Genomic DNA, 15,877 nt, shown 5'->3' with positions numbered 1-15,877 from the left:
ATGAATTCCTTATACTTCTGTGGAGGAGCAAATGGTTGTACAAGCGCCTATCCACTGCAAGGCGTCAACTCCCTAGCTGTTTTTTACGATTTACACCACCAGATGGCGGGACAATACCAAAGTGGCTCCACAGGTAGTCCCTCGTCGATTCACGCTTTCTCGGTTGCCGAGAGGCTGGCAGGTAAGATTTAGAAAGAGAAAAAAAAACCTACACTATTAATCTAACCTGTTGTCTGCTGTTTGCAAGCAATGCAAATATTCTCATTTCAGATGCAACCACAAACACAGATCAAGCGTAGGTCATTTAATCATTTCTGGTTTTGTGTTCTGGATTTGTGATCTGTCCCTCAGAGCTGATCCTGGAGGCTCGCTATGGAAACCAGCAGAAGCAGCGGCGCAGTCGCACGGCCTTCTCGGTCTCCCAGCTGCAGGCTCTGGAGAAGGCCTTCCAGCAGACACAATACCCAGACGTGGGCATGAGAGAGAGACTGGCTGTCTGCATCAACTTGCCTGAGGCCCGTATCCAGGTCAGCAGGGGCTCGTCACAGAGTGGAAACAGAGGGCAGTCTGTTCTGCTGAGAATGTGCATGATTGCTTCACAGGATGAGCTGTGCATCTTTGTAAGGGTGCAGAATATGCTTTTATTGATGACTTGTCTTTGTGGTTCCCTTTGTCTTTTAAGCATGGCCTCTTCTTTGGTGAAACTGGATCTTTATCATCAATGGCTCTGGCTTTGGCACGGATTATAAAACCAGGCTCTGAGTCTCCTTCTGAATGTCTCTGGTCCCTCTGCAGGTGTGGTTCAAAAACCGACGGGCCAAGTACCGCAAGGGCCAGCGAAGTGCCCCACCTCACAGGGAACCAGGAGTGGAAGAACCCCATCACCAACAGGAAGGAAGGGAAGAGGATCGGATGGAAAATGCAGACTCCAAACCAGCCAGTGGTGTTTCTCCATTCAGGGCTGTTAGCACCAGTCCCACCACCACTGGCCGTGGAGATACCAGCGTAACCCAGTCATACCCAGGACCAGTTTCCCCCTTTGTGATGGGGAATCATCATGCCCACTTACACCATCACTGTGCATTGGAAATGCTGTCAGGGGGACTACATGTCACCCCTGCTTTCTGGCCCTTGTTCCCGCAGCACAGCCCAGTTCTTGGTGTTACAGCATCGGGTAAAAGCAGCAGTCCCTCCCTACAAATTGCCAGTCCCAGCATGACCCTGCCTCTTCCCCACCGTGACCTGTAGCGGTGTCCCTGCCAGCAGGTTGTTGCCTCTGGTGTGCGATCATGAGTGCAGTTGATGAGAAGGACAAGATGTTTATTTACAGCAGAACAGGGACATCTACTCTGTGAATGCTCTTACTTTCTGACTCTTGGCACTAGTGATGGAACGCATTTGTTCTACTTTTCCTACCAAGCTAGATGAACAATGACATGTGATCTTGATGGTAGATGACTAAACATTTTAATTAACGGATCTTCTGCATCTGATGCCCACCCTGCATTACTTCGTACTCACAGCCAAGTTAAATCCAGTTTATACCTCCATGCCTTAAATGTTCTATTGATAAGGGTAGCTGGCGAACAGGTAGGAGTCTTTCCATTTTCAACTGCTGGATGTTGGCCATTTTTTGTTTGCATCCCTAATTTCTAGTTGCTTTTTTTCCTGCATCAACACCAGGCTGAGTCTAGTTCTGAAGAGGTAGGTCCTTGGTAAATCTCACAGTCTGCCCTAGTTGAGAAGAACCTCAGACGTTCAGGCCTTGTTCCAGTGAATGCCTACGATGGAAAGTACAGCTCTCCCCACAGACGTCAAGACTGCCATACAGGAACAATGGAGGAACTAAGCTGACAAAATACACATTTTTAGAGTTATTTATAAAACCATAATTTTCTATTGCTATTATTCAACTGCAAATTTTGAAGAGAGCATTTTTGAAAGACATAAAAAGGCTCTGTATACTTGAATATATGGTGCCATTCTTTCCTTTATCAGCTGCTTTTTTTACCTGTATTGTAACTCATGTACTACACTGTAACTTTTCTGTACTGTACTTTTCTGTACTTCATAGATTTCCAGTAAAATTAATTAGGCATACATTTTAGGATATAAGGGAGACTTCAGCTAATCTACAGTTGCACAGAGACAAGGGTGCTCCATTCAGCAGGACAGAAACCAGTGACTATTGTTATGTCAGGCTACATAACAGTGTGTATATGACACAAAGAGGGACAAGTGCATCTGACAAGGCTGCATATTGTTCTGACCTTTCTGTTTTTCATCATTTGCCCATTCTCACATGTGTGGCAAATTGAGTGCTAGTCACTGACAAGCTTATGTTTATGACTGAGAAGTTCACAATATGGTTAGTTTAAAGAGAAAATAGGAATACAAAGGATTCTTTTGAAGAGAAAATAGATAAACTACATAGCAGAGGGGATGCAATCTCTGAAAAATTGGGGAAAACTTCTTTGAAAATTCAATATAAATCCTAGAGTCAAGCATCAGCCAGCTGATGTGAGGCAAATGTAAAGGGCCCCATTCAGGTTTAGTGATGTCACCAAACATTGCACTTCTAATCTTAATCTAAAGTAATTCTCCTGGAGCCTGTTTAGATGTTTTCCCCCTGCAAGGGGATGTCAGTCAGATGCTCCCTTCTCTAACAGCATTATCTGGGTTATCAAATATATCTTTGACTGTGTTTCTGTCATAGATTCTTGTTGCCTGGTTTTTTCTCATCTTAAACAAAGACACATGCATGTTTTTAACATCTTGGGCAAATGACACCTCTTGCAGTTTAGGTCTAATGTTTCCCCTAATACTTTAACCAAAGTAAACACTTTACAATGGAACCTGGCCATTGATAACTTGTTCCAGTTCAAACTGTAAAAAAAACATGTATACATTTACACATGCAATAACAAAACATAGGCCAAGACAAAATGGCAGTCAAAACTAAAATGTGCAGCTGTCAATGGAGGAAGCACAAAAATACGTATTAGCACTTCCCAAATTTCCTTTTTGTCAATGTGCAAGGGTGTGGACACCAGCAAATCACAGGTTTGAGATTTCCAGCTCAGCAGTGCTTCCTGCAAGCCAGGGAGGGAATAAGTATGGAGAGCAGGAGAACTGCCCCATGTCTGTGCTGCACCACATTAGTCTACTGTGCAGGGTCCCTGCAGGTCCTGCATCACCCAGACTGGGAGGGCTGTGATCTCAGCATTACCTACCTTTCACCATTTTACTTGCATAGAGGAACATCACTGGAAGTTTAATGCACCTGAGTTGCTGGCGGAAAAATTCAGTAAACAGGACTAAGCCTTTTGAGAATTGTTATCTCCAAACCCCAAAAGTTGTGACCGAACAGAACCTTCACTGTTTCAGACAAGCCCATGATGTATAAATCTGCACATTCATAACACAATTCTGCAATACTGTCACTCCATTGTATTTTGGGTCTTTTCCTAAATAAAGACTAGAAAATTGAATTGTGGTTACTTAGTCATATTGGCCTTTTAAGATTTCCTATTTATAACTGCACATCATCCTCAAAATAGACATTTTAAGAGGAAATTTGAGATATATAATACACAGTACAGTATTTTAATATAATTAGTCATTGTTTTGATGTTTTGAAATAAGATTTTTTTCCACTCTCCTCCAGACAAATGCTAATTTTACACTGTTATGCTAACTCACATTAGGAGTTATAATAATAATAATGCTACTGTTTAACTTTATTTCTTAATACAATGTTTAGAAAAAGTAGCATCAAATTCTGAAACCTCAGCTTGGTGTTTGAGAAACCATGTCAAACAGGGAAGTGTAAGACTCAGAGAATTATGGCATTCTCTGTAAGTTCCCCAAGAGAGGTTACTGTTCTCCAATATTAACACAAAACATCCACACTGCAGTATTCTGAATATGAAAAAATTGCAAAACTGAGACTGTGTTTTGCACACTGTTAAGTCACAGCCGCACAGTCCTGAGCACCTACATGACTTCGTCCACAAACGCCCAGCTACAGACATTGCCATGCCTGGCCTTAGAGCCATTTGTAGTTTGAGTACAGGATGATGTAAGGGCAGATGTGAAACCAGATTATTCTCTACATGTCTGTTCATGTTGTGTTGTTTAGGTCAGCCTCAGACTCTGTTTGGCAATTACAGTCTCCCATGTCATTTCCCCTGCCCTATTGACACAGACCGCCGTCAAAGCTCTGTGTAAATGCATGTTTGATTGGTCACATTTCTTCAAGCATATATACACGTACACTTTAATTTGGTCAGTGTAAATGTAAAGGTTTTTTAAAATATCTATGACCCTGTATGAGGAAATATGTAAAATGTAATATCATAATATCACCATTATTTTCCAGCAGTCACGTCATATATGCTTATTATCCCATGTATTCTTAAAGCTGTGTGATTCTTGTCAAAGAGTACACCACTGTTGTCTTTGAGGGCTGAAATCAAGTCATATCTGAAAAATCATTACATCTTTGGTGACTGAGAGAACAGGGGTGATTTTCTGATTCAAACAATAATTTCAATTAGCCTTGTAAGAGCTCAGGTGTAATAAAAATCAGATACCCTACAACCCTTTCAAGACTGGAGTTGTGCCACCTTGCATGGGAGACATCCCAGGAAAAAAAAAAAAAACAGATTATTCAGATAACCCAGGATGGTGATCAACTGGGGACAGTCTTCTCTAGAACAAGCAGAATCTGATGCATGATTGCAATGTTGGGGACACTGTTCCATAAGAGAGGCTCTATATTGGAGTGAGGACCTGACTTGCTGAGGTGAATAAAAATCCAATGGTATAAATATATATAAGAGCAGAGATATTCCTCTGTGTCCCAGATAAATTATAAATTGCTAGTATAACTTTTTCAGCCTAGCAATGTAATGATCCACCCATCTATTGACTTAATCATTTTTTGTCTCTTCACCTCAATGGGTCTATGGGGAACTTCATAGTGCAAGATGTCACCTGTGTATGTGGTGTTGGTGATATACTCCACGCTGTAAAGCACTCTTAGATTCCTGAAAGACACTATATAAGTGAAGGTCATTAATATTTTATCATAATTTTGAAAAATGGAAATACTAACATGCTACAGTGGCCCATGAGACCTATATTCAGTTTAAGAGGTCTCACATCAGAAATGTTATTCCAAAAGGACTCCAATAGCACAAATAATATTATGATATAACATAGGCATAGTGTAATGATGTAGCTCTATTTGATTCAATTATCAAAGAAAATGTGTTACTGCATATTCAAAATGAAAGCAAAAACATGTATATATTGCTGTTAATTCCTTAAGTATTTATCAATGATGCAGACCAAAATTCATAACCAAAATAGGATTGCTGGTTATTCATCCAAAGTGTTTGTCACTCACTCCAACCATAGCATTAGTTTAGTAGAAAGATGAAAATTAAAGGATAAAAATGGGAAATTCAAAGCTTTTGACATCAGCAGTATATGGTCACATGTTCAGCAGCTTCAGTGAAACTCAGAAATGTGAGCATCATAGTGTAGATCAGGTTAAAATTGATTACAGTGGATTTTTTTTGTGACCAAGGGCAGAAATTAAAGTTAAGATGTAACCAGTTTTTCTCAATGATTAATGAATTCAGTGAAGCTAAAAACTCAAAGCATTGTTTTCCTGAACGTGAAATTAATATGAAATTACATTAGAATCCACATAAATATGAATGAATGATTGATTTACGTGTGCATAGAATTAGTATGAAATCACAGACACATGACTTATATTAGATGTATATCCCCTATGGTTTACGTTCCTGGTTGAAAAACTGATTACACTTGTTAATGGTTATAATGAAACGCTGTTTCACGCTGTACTTGCAGAACACAAAATGAGATTTCTAAACACAACTTTGGAAACTGTTTTCTAGTTTTTCAGTGCCAATTATAAATCATTCCCCTTCCGTTTAACAATAGAGTTTGTACAGTTTGCATTAAGTCTGATCTGGGTATAATTTAGCAATATTAAATTCGTTTGAAAATGCCGAAACTGACTCTTCAATCCAATCTGCGCAGGGATTATCCTAAATAAAATACTCATCTACTCGGCCTGCGCCGTAAGAATTTACAGTGCCGTATTCCGCCAAATCTGTATTCCCCAACCACTGCTACGTTGGCTGTGCATGGCAGCTCCACTGACTGTGTGGGCAGTTCCCACGGAACCGCAGTAGTGTAGCTGCGCACGCCTTTCTCCAGGGGCGCCTGGATTTTTTTTTAATATCTCTAGCTAAGTATTCTCTAACTGAGATACGCCGGTTTTACTGCGTAGCGTCTGCAATGGGAGTTGGGGGGCGCTGGGTGCTTGCTTGCTGGCTCGGGAGGCTTAAAGAGACAACAGCAAGACAGAGCGAGGGAGAAGGAGATGAAATCGCGAAAATAACAATAAATACCGGCAAAATGGGAATTCGCGCACATTAAAAACACACCCGGACAGGTAAAAGGCTCTCTTCTAATAATCAACGACACATTTGTGCGTATTTATTAACAAAAAATCGGTTGAGACAGCTAAATTAAACGGATTTCGGTTGTGAGGATTAAGGAGTTGCCCAGTAGCTAGCTAGCTAGCTGTTGTGGTTGTGTGTTGAAAACAAACGCAGCTTTTTATTTTAAAATACAAGTTTCCGCAGCGCCACTTTCGCCCGTTTTTATGAATTAGCTAAAAGTTTGTTGGTAAATACACAAGGCCATCGTTAATTAAAATGTAGAATTACATTAATGAATATTTAATGTTGTTGAATGTCCAGTTTAAACTTGTTCCAATCGGCAGCAAAGGCTGTGTGTTAGGCCACACGCATTTTGTCAATAATGGCTAGCTGTAAGAAGAGGGAATATGCGGTCGATTACTTTGCCAGCTAGCTAACCGGTTAGCTTGCTAGCTAGTTAGCTAGCTGTCTAGGTTTGACGCTGTTCTCGGTGTCCTTCTCTTCTCTTTAGCTAAATAAGGTTTGAACGAGGTTTCAAAACATTTTCCCGAAGTTGAAACTAGGTTTCCTGTCGTGTAATTTGTAATGAATCGACGCGTTTAAAATGGGTCCTGCTGGGGTTACTACGGTGTAGCTAGCTAGGCCCAACAATTTGGGATTAGCTAGATAACGTTAGGCAAGTAGTGTTTACTCACGAGCTAACTAACATTAAAACCAATCGCCAGTTAATACTGATAGCTAATACCAGAGGCCATCTACAGGAGTTGGCAACTGTAAGGTTACTCTTAGTCACTGGCTGCAGCTAACGACCGTTTCGTTTGAGAGTAGAAGCGTGAAGGCCCATTTGGTAAAATGAGTATCATGTGTATAGGTGGGTAGCGAGCGAGCTTGTCATTTACTCTTAAAAGTTACAGTTAACTAGTTAGTTACTAGCCTAGTTAACAATATCATAGATGGCTTGACAGTGTGTTAGTTGGTTGTGGTCGTAGCGAACATCAAAAGAGCAGATTGGTCATTATCTTATTGTAGCTAACTAGCTTGCTAGATAGGAAACAAACGACGGGTTTGTAGCGTGCATCCACATAGTTCGTTTAACGTTGCTAACGAGGTAGCTAAAATCGGACGGAGTGTGAAACGCAGAAAAATTGGCTAGGTTGTTAACCTTTAACATTAACAAACGTAACCCCTTAGACAACAAATCCATAAGTACGATTGTCTGTAGAAACTGGAGGTACCCAGGCAGCTTGATTAGCTAACTAGGTAAGGCAGTTCAAGAGAGATATTTTATCGTCTGCATATTTGCTACAGTTAGCTAGCTAGCTAGCCACCTCCCGTACAAAAGGAATTGGGAAGGAGACTGTAATAGTGATGATTTTGCATAAAAGCTCCCCGTCCATGTGGCAGGACAGGTAATCTGTTCCATGAAGCATAAAGGTCTTGTATCACAACACTTTGGTATGTCTTTATTTTCATATGCTAGATGTATGCCTGATACTGTATGAATTGATATTAAGTGGTCAAAACTAATATCTAGCAAGCTACAACAAGTGTAGTAGTAGTGACGGTTATAAGTTATGTGATTAGTGTTTATATTTGTCATATAGTATAGAGGCTGCAGTAGTTTTGAAGATAGATTTTGGGTTTTATTTTCTTTTTGAACCCCTGTGACTGTTGTGTTTTTAGCATGAGATTCTGAAATTAGTCTTCATGTAAAGAAAATGTTCTTTACTCTTAAGACAAAAGTAGTTTATAAAAAGGACAATCCAGGCAGTAAAATCGAAGTGTTTTTGTCGGTTCCTGTGTTCAAGCTGCGACACATGCATTTTCAATTCACAGATAGGTTTCACATGCTGGAAGGGCCTCAGGCAGAGTTTAAGTCAGTGCGTAGCACACAGTTAATGGGTGAAGCAGTAGTGTAATATCTGCGTACTTGCACAAGCACAAGATTTGACTAATTACTGGGAGCATTTTTAGTGAGGAGTTTTTGCCTTGATATCCTTCCATTAACACAGTGCTCAATCAGTCATGTCTTTGCTGGTGACTTCCCGTTATTTGTGGACTGCTTGTTATTGTATTGCAAAAACATGGAGCTTTTGGTTTCTATTACATCTGCCAAAATGTCTCTCTCAACATGTGGCTCACTTTGTTCCAGACAGAGGTGCTGTTTGTGTTGATTTTCTGAAAAGGGTTAGGCTGACGTTGATTTTTTTTTTTTTTGTCCCATTTGGTTTATATGATGATTCGTTTTTGCTAATGATGGTTCATAATTTGAATTTCTCCTGTTGGTATACCCAGTGGCCACACTTTTGTTGCTCCAGTGCATATATACTTGCCCATTAAGCATATGTAAGGACATATGCATCATTAATGCATATTTATGTATGGATCCAACACATCTGAGCATCTATGAGCCCAATTTTTTCATAAGAGGTTGGTGTGTGCATCAGTATTGCCCTGCTGCTTCTGATGCCTCAATAACCCATGCTGTGTTTATTATGAAGATCAAAGGATTTTTTTTCAATGGTTTGTAGTAAAAGATGAATACACAAGAGTGACAGGAATGTGAGAGGACATTGGCTCATCTGCTGCCAGGGGACATGACATGGGAGTTGAGAGGGGACTCGAAATGTCTATGGAAACGATGGCAGGGATATGCAGACAGACTAATAAGTCACATTAGGAGCAGTGGGCACAGAGGGACAAGGAAATGTCGATGTTTTCTCATGAGTCGGCTGCGTGGAAGTAGAAGAGCAAGTTTCCCTCTGAATGGCTATGCAACACAGTTAAGTAGTTTGTCATGCACAGATGAAAAACCGAAATGGAATGAGACAATGAAAACACTAAGGTAAGGTCAATTTCAAAAGGTATATTATTTGTTTGCATGTCACAAAAAGCAGTTTGTTTGGAGAATAAAAGCTCCAAAGCGCAGTACTAGACTTGCCACCGTGGCTCCCCTCCTCTCCATGTTTTCTGTCTGTATCCTTTGATTCCATTTCTTTCGTTAATATTCTCCGACAGATCATCTCTTTGACGAACACTTGCGCGATTGTAAGAAGTGCTGTAAGTAATGTCAGCCCAGATGTTACTCCCTGGAAAACACTGGCTCTCACTGTCACAAGTAGTTTTAACATTAATTACTCACTGGCAGTGCTGCCAACTATGCTTGGAGTTTCTGGTTTGGTGTGTGACTTCATTTGTGCCCACTAGTCCAATACAGAGAAAGTACAATCTGTGTTCACCAGCATTGTGTTGTAGGTTTTTGTTAGCAGCGTTAGCAAAGATGATTGCTATCTTACCCTATACAGTCCTGGTTGTTGTTATAGTCATCATTTATCCTTTCATATGTGTCAAGTCATATAACCTACCAAATTGCCTGTATTTTTTATAAATTACAAGGTTTATAATGGTACGCACATTTTGTTGACAATGTTTATCTTAATTTAATCAGTAACATATGCATTTGGTAAGTACGGAAGACATTTAACTATTTCATTTGCTGAGCTTTTTTATGATTGGTCCATATGTGACTTGATCGTGCACATTAGGTTGGCCCAGTGTTTTCCCCTGGAGTAGAGTTGGTCCAAGAGTGCAGTTCGGTAGTTCACATTATTCATCACAGGGTATTCATAGATGGTCTTTCAGTAGCTGTGTCATTTGGCTGGTACTTAAGCAGATGGGGTTGTTTGAATGTGGTCTCTCATCTTTAAAAGTTAAGTCAAGGGAACAAGGCTACCCAGTGCTATAGTATGAAAAGTTGTACCATAGTTATTTCTGCTAAATCACTGAGAATTAGATTTTTTTTCTTTTGTTATCTCAAGTATCAAAAAGGTTTTTTTTTTTTTTGATCAGTTCTGTGACTAATGGGTCTGATGAAAGCAGTGACCCTTTGGCCTTCAGGAGTACATCAGCCCATGCCTGTTCTCCGTCTCCCAAAACTCTTAATAGATTTACCACCCTCAGGATTCCTGTTCTGTACAGTTCTCTAAGAATATCCTCTCCAGTCTCCTGAGGGGCTGATGTCATCCTCAGTCCAATGCAACACTAACACTTTGAAAGTTAGAGAGACAAAAAGAAAGGAAGGGGCTGTGTTTAAAGAAATGTCATTTTTTTTCCTCTGTGAACAGCATAATTCTGTAAGAAATGTGCTTTCACCATGATAAAAGTATATCCTTTTCATCCTCACGCCTGTCCTCCTCCTTAAAGTGTCTACAGTTTTAATGCTCGTACAGCAAGTTAATGAACACACTGGTTGAATGTCAGTAGAGGTGTAACAAACGCTTGGGGGAGACTAAGTTATTGAGTCAGACGCCCTTCTGGTTCTCAGCGTTTGTCCGGTCTCCACTTCATCCCATATGCTTTGGAGCAGGAAGCTTTGTATCCTAAGCCACAGGGAGGAGATGCATTTTGGCAGCTATTGATCAGCTTAAGTGCATTTCCTGAAGAACGCACAGCTGCCAGCCGATATTGTGCGCGTTACCCGGTCTCTTCCACAAGGATCAGCAAGATCACAGGTCCCCGAGGGAAGAGAAGGAAGATTGGGGGGGGGGGGCCTTCCGTCCTTTACATTAGCTTCAATACATGCTCTGTGCTATACAGTGTTATCGCATTGTCTCACAAGCATAAAGTAGGCCCAATACACCCACTATTTGGGTGTTTCTGAACCTGTTGTTTGGTTTGGAAATATGTGAATTATACTGTTTTCATGTTATTGTAATTGCATCATAATTTTGCCAAAGAAATAAAAACAATAAATAAAAAAGAAGAGTTGAACAGATGACTGTAAGAATGATGAGAGGAGTGCTCGTTGAGTGGAGATGAGCGTTCTTCTGACTGAATGTGCTCATGTTGAAAGGGTATTGTAGCCATCTCAGAAATCCAGCGTGGGTAAGTGACCTTGAAAACAAACATCCTGTAGGGAACAGCGTGTATGTCGGGAAAGGCTTCACAGCAGAACTCTTGAGTGTTTCTCCATTTTATCCTTCTGCTGTTATGTACCTATCGATTCCGTTCCTCGTGAAATTTACCCACTGAACATCAAAGTTCAGCAGGAAGGGTGAACCCCACTTGTAGCCATATTTGCAACAGGTCATGAGATGCACGCAGTCTCGTGTGTTCTTGTAGGTTTTCCCCTCTTCAGCATTCCTCCAGTGTGGGTTTGGCCTGCAACAGCTGAGGCAGTCTCTGAGCCAGAGAAGAAGCACACCTCTCTTCACACGACCCCAAGCACTGCCTGGTGTATTTTTAGAGCAGGCACTCAGGAACTCTAAGATAGTGCTTCCTGGAAGGAGGACAGTGGTAGGCTTAGTCTTTCTGTCTCTCTTGTCTTGACAGACTTTCTATCCAATACACGATGTTTCCAGTCTGTATTGATTACCTTTTGACTTCTTTCCAGTAGCTAATCTGAAAACTGATCCTATGACAGCTGTATTTTTGCTTAGTTTTAAGGATAGGATTTCATCTTGTTCGTCTTCCGGTCATAAACTGTTCAGCTGAGAATCACTGGGTCTATACACAGTAAAGCAGTCATCTTTATGGTTTAAACTCGTGCATTTAATTTTGTCAAGAAATGGCTTTTTGTCAAGAAGTTAAACAGCCAGTGAAGTATATTTGACACTAACCAGCAGTGTGCATGGGGGTGTGTTACAACTAGTTTGTATAACTTTTGTGAGGGGTACTGATATTAAAGCTTCTCTACCCTTGCCAGTTGTGTGTTAGCTAGTGCCGATTTCATTTCACTTTAAACAGATTCATGCATGTAACATGCAGTAATCATCTATTCCTGACAAGGCCGCGATCAAAATTTATTTCTAAATATTGCAACCTCGACCAAAGTCTCTTTCCAGCCGTTTTGCTGTGCAGTGATCTGTAACGTAGTCACCTTCCACCTCAAGCAAATGGGTATGTTTTAGAGTACTGCTCACAAGCTTTGTCTACCAATCTCATTGGCCTGCTGTGGTAGAAGTGAAAATAAACATCCCAGAGGCTGAAGTGGATGTGACACAGGAGCTGACACTTGGAATGCAGACATTTTGTTGGATGCTGTGGGGAAATGCAGTAAGGAGCAGAATAAAGGTTGTGATGTGGGAAGTGCAGTCTGTCTTTTCCTGCTCAATTTGGTTTTTATGTCCAAATTTTTTTTTTTTGGTTGGGTGAAGTAGGCCTACAGTACCAAGCACACAAAAATGCTTTTATCTGGCAACATTCTTTGCATTTTGTAGTGGTATAGTGAATGAGTGAAGCATTAAGGTTCATTAAGGGCAGAACTACTATGTTGGCTAGTATGGAGTAGTGCAGTGTATTCATACCAAATGGTCTTTGTAGTGAACATGTTTTGAACATGAACCATTGCTTATAATGATTGTATAAGGCTAAAAATGGGTATGTAAGCACTAAAATATATTTCCGAAGATGCTGTAAATGTTTTATTTTCTTTGCTTATGTTGGCTTGCGAGACAGTAGAGTGTTAGTAAGACCTACGGACATATACTTTTTAAATGTCTGTCCTCAATTTATCAAACTGCTGGCTGTGTTTATGAATTTAACATGTTCCTTGCATGGTTGATGCAAGGGTTGCAGTGTACTGTGTTTTAAAAATATATCACACCATCACCTAACCAAGAGCTGTAGCTCAGGATATTATCAATGATTTTGCGATTAATCTGACACACTTGTCTTATCTTATTTTAGATTTGTTGGCTGCGTGAGTTTCACTTAGGTCTGTTTATAACCGTGCTTTATGCTTCACAATCAGCTCTGCTGGACACATGAAGAGCAGTAACATGTGAAACAATACATAGGCCTGTGCTGGAAATGGGTGATGTTGGCTAACAAATGGTGACACCTGACTTCCTCCTATTGTGCAGCTAAGGAGTGCCTTTGCTGCCCCCCACCCAGTATTTTCCAGTGTGTAACTGCTCCTTCCATCTACATCAGTTAATGCCTGAAAGACACCAGAACATTTTTTAAACATTTACAACCAGAAGTTGAGACCACCTTCTCATCCCTTGTGTCCATGCTATTACCCAGAAGAATATTACATATCAGTCTGAGGATTATATTTATTGTGAAGTTTTTTTTACTTCCATCTCACTCTCAGGAACAAGTTACATGTATATTGAAGGTTTTCTATCCCCACTATACTTTGTTTTAACATTAAACTGGATCAGTGTGTTATTAAATATGTTTTTTTATAGATACTCTGCTTTGCTAATGGCACACATGGGGAACATATATTTAAAGGATAGAATGCACCAGAATTATGTGTAATTAATTACACTTGTTTTTAATCTACAGCCTCTGAGTAATATATATTTATATTGCACTATTCAGGGTTTATCAAGGGTATATTGTAGGGTCAAGTCATCTGGGTTTGATCTGGGTCTGCATAACTGGATATGAAATTGTGATCAACAAGTAAAATTGAAGCATGTTAAATATGGGGCACAGATACTGCGTATATGCAGACTGATGCAGTCTGAGGCCATTGAGGTGGTAAAATAAGCAGAAGTAGTGAAATAAGTAAACAAATTCACATTGGATTTACTTCCCATTCAAATGCAATGTAATCATTTTATTTCTGCTTATGAATCCTAATACTGAATGTCTCTTACCTGTTTAGAATGTGTTATGTGAGAATGTGAGGTGTTTTTAGCAATAACATCTTAAACAATTCATTTGACAGGCTTAGCAGTATGTGGCGTGTGTCGTACTATGGCCCAGAGAGTAAAGAAGCTGGCCCCTTCAGTATGGGCTCCCTCATCTGCAACCTCCGCTGTTCTCATCTAATTATAGCTCTCTAGTTTGAGCACCTCTTGGCATACTGTCATGTCCAATACTGTTTGAAAGCCTATGTTGTACAGCGTTGTAAATTACTTCGGGTTATCTTGAACCACCTAAAATAAAATGTGCCCCTGAGAAATCTACTTGTTTGCAGTTTCCCCCCTTTTTTTGCTCAGGTCAGAATAAACAGTGGAGGTTGCAGTGGAAAATCTTAAGTTTCCCCTTGTAATTTGATAGTCAAATTGAAGCATGTACCATTTTGCTGTATTCATTTCAGTTTTATTCATTTCAGTTGCTATTGACAAATGCTGGCCCTAATTTACTTCCTCTTGTGTTTACAGCCATTTATGAAAAAAGAATAAACATTGCATTCTTGAAAATGAGGTCAGGTAATTCAAATTCTCATGGTTATTCCATGAAATGTATGCGTGTGAATTGTCCATATTCAGACTGTCTGTTTTACAAACCCATTACTTTTGCATGTAAGTAATGCCCCTTGACTGCCCCCTTGTCACTGAAAGGGAAGTTTTCAGAGAGTGCCAGAGCTCATATCCAATAGCAGATGGGGGGTGTGTTCTTGTGATACACTCCATATTTGAGGTGTTGCCCTATCCAATCAACTCGAACAGGCCACTGAAACTGCAATGGGTCATAGTACCTTTTGTATGTGGGAAGAGTGTAATCCTTCTTTAATTTGCCTGACATGAATATAACACTTTGGAGTTTTGGGGGCCATTTTGTACATAGTTTTATAGAAATCCATGTAATACTTGAGCGCTTTGTTCAGTCAGCTTCAGATCTTTTTCAGTTGTTGTAATCCAGTTATGCTCAGTATCTTGATGTAGGTCAGACTTTGATTCTCATTATTTCTCCTCACTCCCACAAGTGTATTATTTCTTTTAATGACGGATTCACGTGTGTGCACCCCAGTGTGTGCAGCTTACCTTGGACCAACCTGACGGTAGCAACCTGACGGTCTGTCGCCAGGTTGCTGCGTCATGGCGATAGTAAAACCGCTTCTTTTAACTTCATTCAAAACTTTTATTTGCCATATCATGCTCAATGATATTGCGGAAGTTTTTTTTGTACAGACTTTCACAGTCAGCCACCGTAGGGCTGTTGTTGATCTTGGTCAAGGAGTGATGTCTGGCTCTTAACAGTTACATCTTTGCATGTGTTTGTCTCTTCCAGCGTGCCAGTTGAAAGGACTCCTGGAACTTTAATAAAGGTCACAGCTGCTCATCGAAACCATCACTGCCACGGTCGGCGTCTGCTTCACCCTGCCGATTGGACATGAGGAATGTCTGCACTACCAAAGACTGACCAGGAGGAGGAGATGAGGGGCGCCGGTGGAAGTTGCCAGATGGTGCTGTGGATCCACTAGCTGCGGTTGTATGTGTGTGCGTGCGTGTGTGTTTATGTATGTAAGCGTGTGCGTGGGTGCAAGCAAGCACAACCTGCCCACTTCAGGGGGGGCCATGCTACTCTGATATTGGAATCATAGCAACGCAAACCGCCGGAGAAGATTGTTCCCTACTGGAGGAACAGGAAGAAAGGAAAAGAAAACGAACAAAGAAACAAATTCTTGGTGCCTCTGCTGCTGTTGCTGCCAC

At 40.6% G+C, this 15,877-nt stretch overlaps 1 protein-coding gene across 1 annotated transcript; it reads left to right on the top strand.

Moving 5' to 3' along the window:
• Positions 1–1,248, top strand: zgc:101100 (uncharacterized protein LOC445169 homolog). Its single transcript, XM_036519004.1, has 4 exons — positions 1–181; positions 352–527; positions 796–1,005; positions 1,144–1,248. The coding sequence occupies exons 1-4, from the start codon at positions 1–3 to the stop codon at positions 1,246–1,248; spliced, it is 672 nt and encodes a 223-aa protein (XP_036374897.1).
• Positions 1,249–15,877: the final 14,629 nt, after the last annotated feature.

Source organism: Megalops cyprinoides, chromosome 2, assembly GCF_013368585.1.
Source record: "Megalops cyprinoides isolate fMegCyp1 chromosome 2, fMegCyp1.pri, whole genome shotgun sequence".
Classification (NCBI taxonomy): Eukaryota; Metazoa; Chordata; class Actinopteri; order Elopiformes; family Megalopidae; genus Megalops; species Megalops cyprinoides.
Note: the sequence above shows the minus strand (reverse complement) of the source record. Positions and strands in the feature narration are given on the sequence as shown.